Below are 16,673 nucleotides of genomic sequence, written 5' to 3'. Positions count from 1 at the left end.
ATAGCCCCGCCCACCCTCACCAGCTGCACGACCATCAGTAAACGTCACCATAGGCAGAGCGTAAATGGATTATGTCCTCGCCTACATTCGTCCATCCATCCATTGATGTTTCCTAATGCAGCCCTGCATTCTTTATAGACTTATGTAATGTTGTATGCCACTGAACATCCGCTGAACACACAAACTTACATCAGTGAATGCGTCTTCCCACACATGTACGTATAAGTAGCAACACACATTACACGTATGAACTGTACACATATGCACTCAAGTGCAAGGATTAACTGAGGCATAAACATATTGGGCCACAAACACACACACACACATACATTCTAACGCATGAAACATAATCCCCAGTAAGGAGCTTTATGTTTAGATATGATCATGGGCAAGACTGGCCCCAAATGACATATACAGACAGAGATTATGGCACCACTGGGGCCACTTTCGGTCAGCAACTATTGGGTTTTTGTTAAGGGAACCAGGGTGAGTTTGCCTACAAAAATACATCATCACTGCAGCGCTCTATTGACAGCCATTAAAAGTAGCCATGCATTCAGAGTAAATAAGACTCATATTGTATTTTGCAAATACAAATATTTTCCAAGCATGCCTTTCATTCCTTAGCTGCTAGCTATCCAGTTCCTCTCTTTCATTTTCCGTTCTCCGCCAGTGCCATAGGCCTCCTCCACTAACAGGAAGTACAGCACTCATTTACAGCTTGAGTCATAACTTTGCTATCCCAGTGTTCCTTTGTGGCCAAGATGCTTGTTTTGCGTGTTTCCCAGGTTCTTGAGATGAAGGGCATATTTCTCGTCCACTTCCAGTCTCAGTATAACGCCTATAGCTGTAGTTATGGATTTGGGACTAATACAGTTTCACTGAATAATACATGTGTCTTTGAAATAGCATAATTGATATCAATTATTCAACCGTGTCTCCAGCATTGTGTTACATTTCCTTCCCAACTTCCTGCTGAGAAACGTAATGGACATAGAGGTCACGTTGGTCCCAAAATGTCAAGAAAATTTCAAAACATCTGTGTTGCAAGACTGAAACCCCATGTTATGAACTCATCGACAGGACGGATGCTTTGCTTGTCGTTGGCAGTTTAATGTGACTGTTAAATTTTTCATCTGTTAAAGTTATTGTGATGGGCATTAAAGGTGTGACAGCCTTAAGACTGCTTTTTGCTGCACTTGAGCGGGCACTGTAAACTGCCCTCACATCAAGCATTTTTGCATTTGCCACGTGGGAGTAACAAGGTCAATAACAGAAACAGCACAGCAGTAGGATCCCACACCCTCGGTATGTCAATTTCATGCTCTCTGAGCCAAAGGCTGTGAGAAGAAACTTGCAGAACATCTTGTGGTGGCTGCGGAATGTCTGGGTATATGTTTGTCTGCACGTTGTAGTATGTGTAGTCACTTGAATAAATTGATGGGGGAAAAAAATAATAATAAAATGATTGGAAGCTTAAAAAATTCAAGCAACATTATACAGCACATTTCCAAGTCTCTGTGTAGTACTGCAGCTGTATTACTGTAGTAAATATATCAATTCAAACATATTGTTGCCATTACCATAGACTCACCTAACTACATGAAACTGAATGTTGTGGAGTTAAATAAAAAAATAATACTTTGCATGTCACTATATGATTAAATAGTCACACCAAAGTATAGGTATGTATACTATAGCATGTAGCTTTGTAGGTTTAATTCAATAAAACAATATTTATAAACTCTGTATTTTTAGTTTTAAAACTACTACGGTGAAATTTTAATTAACTATAATTATTAAATTAATTTATACAAACCATGTATTTGCTGGTTAACTATATATATATATATATATATATATATATATATATATATATATATATATATATATATATATATATATATATATATTTAATTTTATTTATGATAGTGTAGCACACACACACATATGCTGTACGGGTGCATCTCAAATAATATTATACAGAAGAAAAAAAAGTTATCTCTGTTTTGTAACTTATTTCAAACAGTGAAACTTTAGATTCATTGCATGTAATGATTAAATGTTAATTACATTCCATAGATTCCATATAGTGTTCATGTCAGGCATGTTGGCTGCCGAATCAAGCACAGTAATATCACGGTCAGCAAAGCACTTGGAAGGGGGTTTGACTCTGTGGACAGGTGCTAGAGTCCTGCTGGAAAAGGAAATCAGCATCTCCATATAGCTTGTCAGCAGATGGAAGCATAAGGTGCTCCAAAATCTCCTGGTAGATGGCTGTATTGACTTTGGACTTAATAAACATAATGGGCCAACACCAGCAGATGCCACGGCACCCCAAATCATCTCTGACTTAAGAAACTTCACCCAGGATTTTGGATTCTGTGCCTCTCCAGTCTTCCTCCAGACTCCAGACCTTGAGTTCCAAATGAAATGCTAAATTCACTTTTATCTGAAAAAAAAAGGACTTTGGATCACTGAGCAACAGTCCAGTTCTTTTTCTCTTTAGCCCAGGTAAGATGTTTCTGACGTTGTTTCTTTTTCAGAAGTAACCCTTTTCCTAAAGACGTCTAAGCTTGGTGACTTTTAATATGCTTTGATACAGCACTCTGGGAACAGCCACCCCTTTCAGTAATGACCTTCTGTGACTTACCCTTTTTCTGGAGGGTGTCAATGATCGACTTCTGGACCATTACCAAGTCAGCAGTCTCACCATTATTGTGGTTTTCAAAGAAAAAGAGATACCCAGAGTTTATACTGTAGGGATGGTCATTAATGAAATTCAAATGTAAATATTCTAATATTTTCAGATACTGGATTTTTGACTTTCATGATCTTTAAGCTCTAATCATCAAAATTAAAAAAGCACAAATACTAATTAAAACAATGAATTTATACTTCTAGAAGTAGTTCAGAAAGTCACACATATTACTTTACACTTAGAAAAAGTTAAAATCCCGACAAACGTCTCATTGTTAAAGTCTGCATGAACTGGAATTCATAGTCTTGTATTGTAATGTGTTTCCAAATGAAGCAGAATACTAAATATGAAAGAAAGAAAAAAAGAAAAAATGAGGGCGGGGCTTGATTGTAATGCACCCCTTTACCATCTAACATTAGTTGTAAAAAAATAAAAATAAAATAAAATAGGGTCAGGTTTGATTTCCTGCAGACTTTAAAGGTCACCTGTCTGTGTTTATGTATTGAACAAAGTGATTTCGAAATGGAGGATGTTTAAAGATTTTTAGACTTTTTTAGACAGAGGCTAATGAATGGGCATTACTTTATGACCAGGTAAATAGATGCAATCAGACCTTTGCATGCGAAAGTAAAAAAAAAAATGGAGGAAGGCAGCGAGAAGGAAGAGAAGGGGAGGAGAGGGGGTGGAGCGAGGGGAAGGTCAGAGTGCTGCTCTGCATGATAAAGATGTTGGCGACTTGGCATCTTTGTCAGGATTCTCTGCACGCAGGCCAGATATTACCTCTTTCTCCACATGTCATTCCAACCCATTCCACCAAGACACTCAAGCTGAAGGAGGCAGTATAACTTCATGAGTCAGAGCGAAAGGATTAGCTTTTCATTTAAGCCTGTAATCATGGCTACTCAATGCTAACTCTCCCAAGCACAGATAGGAGCTGGCCATCTGGGTCAGGGGTTTTCAGACTGGGGTCCAGAACCTCAAAGGGGACCACAAGGGGGTGCTAGGGGGTCCGTAAAAAAAACAATTAGCAGGAAATAATAATAATAATAATCTAAGTTAATGTATGCGCTTACAGGTGCAATAGATGATTGTCTTCAGAATTGTTTTCGTTATGCTGGTTGAAAGTCTTTTCACATTCCAATAGCAATCATTAAGTAACATGGTCTAAATGTATTTATGTATTTATATATTCTGTGGAAGGCGTAGGACCAAGAAATGCTCGTTCCGAGACCCTGCACACCCTGTTCGCGCAGACAGGATACATCATCAATGCGTTCACGCACGCTGTGCAGACAGAGCGAGAATGGCAGGCAAGCATCAACAACCTGATCTTCCTTCCTGGTATTGTAGTACTTTTACTAACTGTACTATTAAGTTTTCTCACCAGTGAATGGCACATGATGTATTGCAGTAATGTTGTCTCTGGTCGTCTGGTCTGTGTTTGTATATGCCATCAGGGGGCGTGGCTTTGTACAGCGACTATACAAGCAACACACACATAGACACACACAGTGTGTATTTATACATATTCGTTTTTCTTATATCACATAAATATAATTATTTATGTTTATTTAAAAGTATGCTATAAGTGTATTTTATATCTGACCTTTTAATAATATAAATGTATACAAATTTCAATGTTAATGTGATACTGACACAATTAAGATTTTAATGAAGTGTGTGTTATGTTCTGATTGAAAACATAGAAGCTGTTTAAATTAACGGTATTTAAATTATTCCTATTTGTATACATTTATATTTACTATTTTTATATATAATAAAATAGTGTGTTAATTGTTAATCTCAGATAGCTTAATAAATAAGATATATTTTAAAGAATATTAATTATGACAATTTGTTTGAAAATATATAAATATAAATGTAAATTTAATTCAAATGGATTTTAAATTTGGAAAGAATTATCTTATCTTTATAATATCACACTTAATTTTTTATTCCACACATTTTTTCCTAACATATTTAGGGGTCCTTGGCATCAAAAAGGTTGTCCTCAGGTCAAGATCAAGTTCTTAATGTCTTAAGATGGTACCACCACAAGCTATAATGTAATGTATGTTGTAAAACTGGACAAAGGTCAACTTTGGGGCTTAATATTTGAAGACTGAACTTGTACATTTGAGGTTGGATGTGACGATGTCCTTCCCGGTGGCCGTGGTAACACGATTCACGTGATTAGATTGTTATTAGTATTCCATGAGGCTGATCATCTATTGATCTCCTCCGTCAGTGAGATTTTAAGGAAATCAAATACGTGAGGCAAAAGCTGCTTAGTTTGATGTATAGGCCAAGAGGAAGGGAAGGTGGGTTAGATAAAATAAGTGAAAGAAAAAGAACGTGAGTGCTGATGAAGACAAATCTAAGAAAAAATCCTGAGCATTGCATAGACTAAAAGCAGACAGGCAGAAATTTGGACCTATGCGCCGGTTTTCACTCAAGTCGAGCTGAGCTGCTTAAGATTGGGGAAGAAAAACCCCCGTAACCCTTTCATCCACCTTCAGACCCCAGAATCATCTCTGTTTCTCCTTTCCTCACTCAGTCCGAATCTCTCAATCTCCGGTGGTTTGCCAAAAGTCTTCAGTCAGCCGTTTCTGCTTGACTACCCTCAGTAAATCAATCCTGCTGATTGGGTCTGCTCTCTGACAGGGCAAGGACCCTGACGAAGACTAAGAGAGATGTATACATGTCGCTCCTGGTTACAGTCACCTGGCTTTAGTGGCTTGGATTGGTGGAAAAGGTTCAAAGTAAAAGGAGATGAATGGGAATGGCGAGGTTCTGTTCAGAACGGGCTAAATTAAACTTTTAGGTTGAAAGCGGAATGTGTTTTTCTTCATAGCAGGTCATGACATTTTGAGTATCTATAGATTTGTGGCTTCTGCTTTCAAGTGTGTGCATTTACATGTGCATGCTGGTACATATGTTGAGTGGAGCGTGCTGCTTCTCCACTCACGGAGTACCTTTGGGGACAGTGTTAAGTTCATCAGTCATGCAAATGAATGCAGTTTTTGAGTAGAATAATCTACCTCCTGCTCTCTGGAGAACATTGCTTTCAAGGAAGCACCATGATGGGATTTCCACTTACCCTCTACAGATGCAGACCAACCAATCAAAAGTATGGTGCAATGGTATTTCTGTTAGAAACATGCTAACTTTTTCATCTTTCGTTTTCTCATACATGAATGTGTATGCATTACAGATGACTGTACTTATTAGCATATTTGTGTTTTTTCATTCTTTGGCAGGAGAATTTCAACCCAGAGTGCAAATTCAAAGAGAGTGTGTTTGAGAACTACTATGTGACGTACTCCTCCATGCTGTACCGCCAAAGCCAGTCTGGACGCTCGTGGTACATTGGCATCAACCGGGATGGCCAAGTAATGAAGGGCAACCGTGTGAAGAAGACCAAAGCAGCCGCACACTTCCTACCTAAAGTCATCGAAGGTCAGATCAAACTTTGAGATCACGGCTGCATGATTAATCAAATGTGACTGTCATACGCATCTTGTCAGTAGAGATGGTTCTGTGATCAGTAGTAAAGCCTCATCACGTGCTTTCAGATGGAGAAGCATTTACTACACAGAGCCGCAGTTCACTGACAATAACTTAAATAAATTCTTCTTTGAGATGATGTGGCTTCTTATACCAAATAAGCCACACAATATTTAATATATTCTAAGCAGTGATAATGGCTGTGTCGATTAGCATTGCATTAATATATACTTTATTATAATTAAAAATTTAATAAGACAAACCCGGATAAACCATATATTGTCGTTGTCGTGTGCTTTTTAGTCATGTCGAATCAATGAAAGCAGTTAAATCTTCTGTTTATTCAGCAACCACCATAGGGATTTCCTGGATTTTTTCTGTGGACGTTTCTGAAGTTTCAGCACGAGAGCACACTCTGGCATTCGGATGGAGATTCACTACTGATCACAGAACTGTGCTTTAATGAAAGATATGCATGACAATCACAGTTTCTGCCTAAACAGCGATTTATCGCCTTTGCGATTTAATTTCAATTAATTGTGCAGCCATAATTCCAATGCAGAATATAGATTACCAGAGACTAATTCCAAGATGGAAAATCTAACTTAAAGGGGTAACTGTGTTTTAGTTTCTAGCTGGTTAAAGCTTGTAAGTAATTGGTCCAAACAGGTGACAATAGACCAGTTTGGATGGTCTATTAGCAAACCAAGGTGGTCAAGGCTGTTTTTGGAAGTTGGTGGCTGGCCAACAAAGAGTAGCTAATAAACAGCTTGCACTGACTAATGAATAATATTTAGCTTCCACTAGCTGTAGACCCAATAATGACAAACTTAGACTAGGTATCTTGGACCAACTTATAACCAGCTTGCACTAGCATAGACCAACTAGTAACCATCCAATCTTAGAGCAGATAATAACCAGTCTAAACAAGCTAAAGACCAGCCAATAACCAGCAGCCCTAGTTTAGACCAGCTAGTAGCCAGCTTGCCCTATCTCAGACCAGAGGCATGGTGGCATAAAATATTTAGACTAGCCTTAAAAATACAAGATTTTGCACCATCTTAAACCAGTCTATATTCAGCTTGAACCAGATGTCATAGATGAGCTTATATCCAAATTTGGCCATCTTATACTGGATAATAATTAGTTTGTACCAGCTAATGGCCCTCCCAATATTCAAATTAGTGGTCCAAACAAGGGTTTTTTTTAATGGCAGATTCTTAAAAATAAATGTATTGCACTATTCCAGAGACAATAACTTTAGTTACTCTGTTGTTGCTTTAAATAACCTCAGTGTGTCTTTATTCTTCTTGTTCCCTTTAGTGGCCATGTACAAGGAACCTTCACTGCATGAGCTTGTAGCGGAGCAGAGTCCTCCACGCAAAACCGTAAAGACTTCAGACTCCCCGTCTCACAAGAATGGCAGGAAAGAGGCCCCCAGAGCTGATGCTTCATAGCACAGGGGGCGCACGCAGGGAGGGTGAGGGACTACATAGACACTGAGAACTCCATTTTCCTTCATGTAATGAGGGCAGGAAGAGCTGTGTGAGCGGCTGTCAGTTGTGGGTTTTTGAACGGGGCAAGATCAGATGGACAAGTGGAGAATCCCTGCCTCTCTCCATCGAACCAGCTCACATATATTTCCACTGACCCAGCATGAAACCTGACCCCCCCCTCCCCCGTATGATCCCATAATCCTCTGCAAAAACATTTTCCATGCACCCATGTGCCCTACTTGAGTTCTGTCACAGTGTCAGACGAAAAATGCAAACAATATCCATCCTAACTGAAGAATTCAATTGACTTTTCTTTCCCTACGGTTTCTTTTTGTTTGAACAAAGAGTTTTAGTGCAAGAATAAAAGCGAAGGAGAGAGAGGTTATTATCCCATATCATCATAATGATTTCAGCAGATGAGACCCTCGCTGGTTCATTTTTTTTTCCTGCCATCACTTTGCCAAAGGCTGCTCTGTGCCAGTCAGAACTATACGAAGGAGCATAGTAAAATTAGTTTTTATTGGACCATTCAATGAGGATCCAGTTCTAATGGTCAGCAGGTGTCCATTGATTTCTGCTGGACTGCTGCCAGGGAAGCCAGTGGTGTTGTGCATAATATGTGATTGGGCAGCTTTTGAAATCAAACATAAATCTGTAGTTGTACTTCTTTCCACTGTCTGATATTCTCAAAAACAACCCAATGAGGAGGATTATGAATTTAGATTGAATCCACAACTCAAAACACATCTGTTTTTGGTTTAATTATGGCTACAACTGCGGACTGTAAGATCCAAAAAAAAGAAAAAAAAAGAAAAAAAGAAATTCTCGTGTGAAACTCTATTCATGTTTAATGGCCAGTTGGCTTGAAGTGGCTTCTGTATCATTGGCAAACGAGTGAAGATTATTCGGGGCAGTTGTTTGATAGCTCTTTGATGGAATTCTTACAGGGGATTACATGGAGTCGAGCCATGATTGCTTGAATTATTTACTCCTTTTCCCGGGAACGTTCCGCTTGTTCAAGCAGCTCGGACAAGAGATTTTAATATGCAAATTTAAATTGCGGCAAGCTGATCAATGACGCAATGTTTGTGTGCGTTTAGACGTGCGTATTAGAGTGTGAAAGAGACAGAACGATGTGAAATGAACATCTGCTTCCATTATTTATTTGTGTGTGCGGCAGTCTGGACACACGTGTAAACGCATTGGCTCGCACACCACAGTTGATCATTTTAATGGCTCGGTAGAGTCTGGGCATTTTAATCTGCCTGGAGATGTTGACTGATGACCCTCTCCAGGTTTCATAATTGACACATAACCAAGCGGATGTGCTGTGACATCCAGGATCTCTTTGTAATTCCACAGGCATCTTATCAGTTTACACACACCACACTCAGTTAGTTGTTTGCAATGTGTGCGTTTGCAAGTGCATTGGTCAACCAGCTTCCAAATGGTGACCTTTTGTCCTACAGAAGGGAAGCAACCGCCTCTTAGATGATGACATGCATTTGTGGGCCAATAGCAGTTGCTGAGGCTGTAAAGGTATGGCTTGCATGTCTTTTGTTGGTTTTGCTGCTGTTCTGTCTGAGAAAGGTCATTTGTTAATTCTTATTTGTGTTCACATAGACGTTCACATAGATCTCTTTGAGCTGTGCCCTAACATCTGACCAGCAAGAAAAAGAAAAAAAGAAATAAATACATACATAAAATGAATCAATATTTGACTAAAAATTAAATCAAAGGACATAAAATATTTTGGAAAATGCATCAGGAAGTAGGAAGAATGTATAGTGGATGTTAGTGAGGGTTTGTGCAAGTTGCAGAAAGTGTTTAGCATGTTGAAGCAAGGTACGTGTATGTGTCTCAATGAAAGTTATTAGCAAGTTGAATATTAAAGGAATATTCCAGTTCAACTGAATTGAATGAACAGCAGATGTGGCATAATGTTGATTTAACTAAAAATGCATTTAAATCTTTTCCTAATTTTCTACAGAAAAAAATAAAATAAAATAAAAAAGTGATGCACTTGAAATTAATATTAATTGATTTTTTAGATAATTTTCAAGTAGATATTCAAAGCTTTTCATTTAATAAAAGATGTACATTTATTGTTCCGTTTAAACTTGTGCATTAATATAGCAGTAAAGCAATTTAAATTGCCCTTTTTAATCATTTTTATGGTTTTAACTGTTTTGTTTTCAAGTAAAATTGAATACACTTTTATACCAAAATTTAGTAAACATTTTTTTGTACACTAAAATCATGTTAACATGCACATTTTTATATCTTGTGCCGTTTTATTAAAGAAAGAATATATTGAAATTTATCCTCTTCACTTTCATTGTAAGTGCTTCACTGATTTTTGTTGCTTCTACTTTTTTTTCTTTAGAGAAAAGGGGGGACAATTGAAAATACATTTTTGTGTTAATCAACATAATGCCACAAGTGCTGTTCATTGCACTTAACTTGTATTGAGCCTGGAACATTCCTGTAATGTGTAGCATGAGAAAGGCTGGAGAAAGTTTGGTTATGCATGACGAGATTTGGGATGAAGACAATTTGCTGGCTGCGAGAGTCTGTGAAAATCCTGAGGGCAGCTCTGTGATTGAAGTTAGCTGGTGGAGAGGAAGACGACATTCGATTATGAGGAGCAAAACCAGAAGATCATTAAGTTGGATTCTTGGAGGAGAACGTGTGCTTTGGTGCTAATGATGAGAGTGAGATCCGACACAAATTCTTGCCGATTGAGAGGAAGTTGAGGAACATAGTCTCTCTGAGGATGGGGGGAGGAGAACGCGTTATGTGTAGCGTATCTACCTGACGCTAAGAACACAAGGACGAATGTTGCGCAAATATGTCCCCTCATGTGTGCTCCAAAGTCATGCTCCATTTCCTGAGCAATCTCCACAAACCCTCTCCTGTGTGTCCAGTGGCTATTAACCTTCCCTCCAGCTCTGTGTGTGTATGTGTACGAGTGAGTGAGAGAGAGAGAGAGAGAGAGAGAGGTAACGATCGATTGACTCAATAAAAGCCAAACTGGAGAGCAATAGCCCAGCGCTGTGAGCAATAATTTCCCTGTTCAACTGAGGAACTCGAGGACATTAGCAGACGATGAACTGAGATGATTTTTTTATTTCTTTATTTTTTGTGGGACTTTATCCAGTGGGAGAGAAAGCGGCAGAAGAAAGGACAACATGGAGATAAAGTGACATCCAGATCGCAAACCCAATTTGGGTATTGTCAAATGGGCCTTGCTCGCTCGCTCCCCCTCTATTGCTTCTGTCCAGACCTGGTTTTGCTGTGAATTTGCTAGTATTATATCTCTCCTGACTCTCGCTCTCTCTTTTAAATCAGGGCAAGTTCTCAAGGACACACTGAGTCCACCCTCTGTTTCATTTGCCCTCAATTCAAGCATGCAAAAAGAGCGAGCTGATCAAGGGAACACTTATGAAATTTTCATGCTGTATTTTTGTGATGAAAAAGAGATTTCATAATATCTATCTCAGAGAAGTAAAAGAGAACAATATGTGTATATAAATCAAAGAATGATTAAAAAGTAATATTAAATGCAATCAAGCAGTGATGACAGTACTGTAAATGGGTGCTTTTGGGGAGATGGACTGCCTGGTCTTGCCAAACCTGCTGTGAGCCATAAGGACTTTGGACATGTACAGATTTGAGTTCCTTTTTGTATTTGTTTTTATTAAATTGTAATATTAATTGCAACCGAAGGCCATTTTACCCACAGTAAAAAAAAAAAAATTGTCATTTTAAAGAACTGATGGGTACTTGTAATTTGCTTTTATATTTAGTGGAAAATATGTATGAACCTGAAACCTTGTATTTGTTTGATTGTTTTCTTTTACTGCTATATTTTCCCTTGTGCAAACTTGTTTTTTATGCTTTTTTTTCTTGTTAATGGACTAATTGGACTTTTAAGACCTCCTCACCCATACTTAAATACATGATTTGTGACTTAAGCAAAAAAGAAAAAAAAAATACTCAAACTAAAAGCCAACGCACCTTTTTCTGAACAGGTCTTCCAAACGAAATGAAAAGAAAACAAGCCAGTCCTTTTCTTCCCTATCCTCTTGTCTTCCGAAAAAGCAAAGTCTTCCACTAGCCAGGGCTTGCCTGAGTGTGGCAATAACTGCCAAACAGAATGTGGCTTCCTGCTTAAGCCCCGCCCCTGATCTTACAGTGGATGCAGGAACAGGCTGATTGGCTGCAGCCACTGGAGGCGGAGCTACACACACCTCAGCATGGAGGCCTGCGTGGAGACTCACCGAAGGCTGACCATAGACCAACAGCCTGGGTCATTTGGCCATCCCCTGCGCCCCTAACCAGCATGGCAGACGTGCTGCTCTGAAAGCCGACACACCTGGGAGAGTACTGGGACTCTACTGCATGCATCCCACTTCGGAAATACTAGGCAATGACTCCCCTTTACAGAGCACAGGATCTCCTTAGCACCTTCTCCTGGCCTCTAACTTGACATCCTGTGTACGTTTCTAGAGCAATTATACATCTCTGGGTTAGGAGGAGGAAGGGGGTGTGTCTTATTACTACATATTACTGAATAAACAGTTATATTTGTATTATTGTAAGATGTGTGATGGACTGTATTGTATATAATATGTGTTTTTAGATGTCCGCTGTTCCTGGTTTTAGAAAATGACCACGCATAATATCAGAAGCATGCAGGAAACAGATGGCACAGACAGATGCAGGTACTCACAGGTGAGCAGTCAGGTGACAGGTGACAGACAACCTCTGGTCCCTCCACTTAGCATTGGCACACTGCACATGGACAACACATCCACACACGAGAGACGCTCACTTTGTGCAGTATTTATTCAACTTCTCCCTTTTATGTCACCAGGCCTCGACTAATCCTCTCACAGGCCACCTATGAACATCTGCATCATGTCACTGCATTACAGGAAGTCTCGCTAATCAGATGAAGAACAGAATTAATACCGCAGGGTGGAATATAAACCACAGCCCACTCTCACTCGCGCATTCAGACTCGTTATATAATCGTAGATCATCTTCCAGCCCCTTCAAGCAAGCCGAGATAATTGCCTTTAATGCCTTTACAGACCCTACAAACTCTTAAAACAAGTTTCTTCTATATATTTGAGGATTAGCTGGCAGTTGATGGATTAATATGAGAAAATTACATGCAGAACAGGGTTTGAATTGCAGCGTGGGAGGGCAAAACATAATTCAGATCCCTCCGCCGGTTAACTAAAAGTAATCCTAGAAACTAATTCTAGATCAGGATTCCTGCTGCGAGAATATTCAGAAATATTTTGAAGGCAGATTGCTTATTGGAGATAATGACACCATGTTGATTAAACAAGGGAAATGAGAAGACATCAAAAGTATGGGATAAATCAAAAAGGATGGTTGCGCTGTGATCATTTCTCTGCATGATGAAGGGATGAGACTAAAATACTGTTGGAAGTTTTAGAAAACACTAGAAGATTTTACTTGTTTTCTCGAGGTCACAGGCTAATTTTCACAAGAACTACATTAAAAAAAAATTGTCATGATGTCAGCTTTTCTGAACCATTTAAGTGGCATGTTTTAAACATCTAATCGGTAAATTTGAACATTTTATACGATAACATTTAAAACCAACCGAAGCCACATATTTACAAAATTAAATAAATAATATAATCAATATCACTTACTAACTAAATGTTTATCTTAAATAAGTAAAAATAAAAATTATGTGATAAAACGGCCAATACGAAACGGGTTTATAGAATAATAACTCTTCGAAACACTGTCTGCGCATGCACTTAATTGAGAATGCGCGCGCGAAAGAGAGCGGGAGCGAGCGGGAGAGACAGGTGAGGTAGTACGGAAATCCCTTTTGTGGGCATGGGTTGTGCGCGTATTATGCAAATTACGATCTACCAGCACGTGTTCAAGAAACCGGTTAAGTACAAACTATTTGCGGACAGACCTGTTGTGAATCATCCGGTTAATGTGCGTGTTTTTGAGCTCATAAATACAAAATTTGTTAAAAAATATTTAGTGAGTGACGCTCACTGACTTGGAAGTTGTCTACCGCTGACATACATAGAGCTATTAGAGCTGTAATGAGTCCCTGAACAACGAAAAAACAAACAACTTCGCTTATTCATAATGCAGTAATATACATAACGTGCTTAGAAATGGCGTTTGTAACATCAAAACAAAGAAAAACGAGCGAGAGAATTTTGTGAACCCTTTTTGACAAGGAAATAAGATCATAATCACAGCAAAATCAAAATAATTATTCATGTGCTTCTTATACTTGGCAGCAGTAACCTATTTTACATCACAAGCACGTTTGATTTGACTGAATTTTACACACCCACTGACAAACACGCACCAGAACTTGGTTTTGAGTCCCCAGGCTGAATCTGAAAGCATCAGAGAAGCTATGAGTCATGGTTGTATCAGACCCTCACCTGCAGCAAACCTCCGCAACTCTTGATAAAGGTAAACCACAACAGTAATGCACAAATCTGTCAAGGGAGATAAATGCTCTGTAGCTTTTTTTCTTTCTTCCCATGGCTAAGTTCTAATGGTAAGACTTTCAAGTGACCACATAAACACAGATTGCTAAGGCACCCTGCTGCAATCTTGCTAAAATAGAGCTAAATGTTAGAAGTAATAATTGATCCATGCATTATTCATGGATGTGTCCCTGGGGAGGAAGGAAGAGGAAGGCAAGGGTGGCAGGGTCAGAGAATGCACCTCTGCTATCTGCTCCTCGTTACATTTGCCATCTGGGCTCAGCGTTTAGACCAGGGCTTCCCTTCACTTTCTGATCTCACCCTATACACTCACACACAGGCTGCTGGTATAATGCATACAGAAACAAGTCTCTACTTGCACACTGGCGAGCAAATAAATGCTCACAGACACAACTGTGTTCCCTTATAAGCCTCTATGATCTCTCAGATAATGATTTTGATCCAACATGGCATCTTCTTAAAGCCGCTTGCTCTGTATGTTTGTGTGCATTCAAACCTGACATCCTTCACACTATTTGAACTCTTCCCTCAGGCCTTCAGCTCTGCCCTGAAGCCTCCTGAACACATCTCCAGACTCTCCCCAGATTGTACCTACTTAAACTGATCGTCAAGGTCTTTGGCGAATGAGATTGCAAGAGTTCAAGACTTGTTCTATACTGCTCTCTAGTGGATGTAAGAGACGCGGCGTCCACAACGCAAATGATACCTGAGTCAGCAGCCTTCGTTCTGATATTATTTGAACTGATTACCTAAAATACAAATAAGGTTCTTTATTGGCATTGATGGTTACATAAAGAACCTGTAACATCCATAGAACATTTCTATAGCACACACTTTACAAGTGGACAAGGTTCTTCACACACGAAAAAAAGATTGTTCTTTTAAGATTTGTTCAGTGAATGATTTTTGGGGTACCCATTTGATTGCCTTTTTGGAACTTTATTTTAAAAAGAGTGTGATGTGTTACTTTTATATATTTATTTTAACACTTAACATTAGGTGGATACTTAATTTTGTTATCTTATGAGAGGTGATCACAGAAATTGCAACTTCAACTTCAAAACAAAGAAAGAAATTACTTAAGTTAAAATGCATAAATAAACTTAATATGCTTAAATAATACACCAATGGTGTACAGACGGAAAATAAAAAATCATACAAATATGGCCTAAAGTATGAAGGGATTTTCCATATTGATTTTTTTACAGGTGTTCTCTGTTTTTATATTTTGAATTTTGCACTGGCTTGTGTTGTAGGGTTAATAGAAATGTCTGTAAAATTAATGAATAATGTTTTGGCAGAAAATTATCTTTTTTTTTTTTTTTACAGTGAAAAAACAATTCTCACTCATAAATTGCTAGTAAAGCTCACATATATTCACATAGAAATGGCATGTAACATGCTGCATTAAAAATTTAATTAAGTAGAAAGACTTCTAAATATATATATATATATATATATATATATATATATATATATATATATATATATATATATATATATATATATATATTACAGTGTAGGTAGGATCATTCTAAAATTTATAGTTGTGCTGTCAAATAAAGAAAAGGAGAGACAAACAACAAAAAAAACCTTTAAAGTCATAATCCAATTTGTAATTACAAGAAAATCTATTAAATTATGCAAATAGTAGCATTTTTGCTATACTGGTCTCAGACTTATGGACTGTATAGCCTCTTACAAAAACACACTCAGTATTTTTCCTAATGTCCTCCATTATCCTTCCCTGTGAGGCCCAGGTAACATCATCATTGATTTCACTTTTATCTCATTCCCACACATTCTCCTCTCTCCTCTATTCCTTCATTCTCCCCATCACACCTTCTTGTTCTCATTAGGATGTAAATGGAAATTATTTTTTATCAGATGGGATAAGGAAGAACAAAGAGAGAAACAGAGAGAGTCTGCTGAGACGAGACATTTTGGTGATGTTCAGCATCCATTACACCAATAAAGGAAGGAACAAAACAAATGTCAGAGCTCTCTGGACTGAGCTACACTGAAAGGCCACGACTCCCTCTAGTGGCTGACCTGAACTCTAGCGGGGGGTTTCCACTAGGGGGCGTAGTAAGTAAAAACTTGATGACAGAGAGCGTGAGAAGAGAGAGTTTCCACGAAACCCATCTAGAAACTGTGGTTAAGATAAAAGTGATAATAATGATACAAGAAATATATGTTTGCAAACAGCCCAGAGCTAATTCAACTATATATAGCAATACATGATAATATTACCATGTAAACTAAGCAGCAGTTGTCAGAATTACTATGCTTTCCACTGATACTAGTCCCATTTCCTCTCGGCTATGAGTCACTTACAGATGACAGTTCGAATTACTTGCCTTGAGACTCTAAACAATTATAGGGGTGTGTCAAATAAGACCAGCCCCCAAACCCTCTCCCCCACCACCCAAGCAC

General features: G+C 38.5%; 1 protein-coding gene across 1 annotated transcript in view; it reads left to right on the top strand.

The window, feature by feature from the left end:
• LOC113109747 (fibroblast growth factor 11-like) overlaps positions 1-12,308 on the top strand; it is a 41,851-nt gene extending 29,543 nt beyond the window's left edge. Inside the window, exons 4-5 of the mRNA XM_026273490.1 lie at positions 5,962-6,160; positions 7,532-12,308. Of these exons, the coding sequence (XP_026129275.1) occupies positions 5,962-6,160; positions 7,532-7,665 (333 nt within the window). The 3' untranslated portion in view covers positions 7,666-12,308. The remainder of the gene's footprint in view (positions 1-5,961; positions 6,161-7,531) is intronic.
• Positions 12,309-16,673: the final 4,365 nt, after the last annotated feature.

The sequence above is a fragment of the Carassius auratus genome, chromosome 10, assembly GCF_003368295.1.
Source record: "Carassius auratus strain Wakin chromosome 10, ASM336829v1, whole genome shotgun sequence".
Lineage (NCBI taxonomy): Eukaryota > Metazoa > Chordata > Actinopteri > Cypriniformes > Cyprinidae > Carassius > Carassius auratus.
This window is presented reverse-complemented; position numbering and strand designations above follow the sequence as displayed.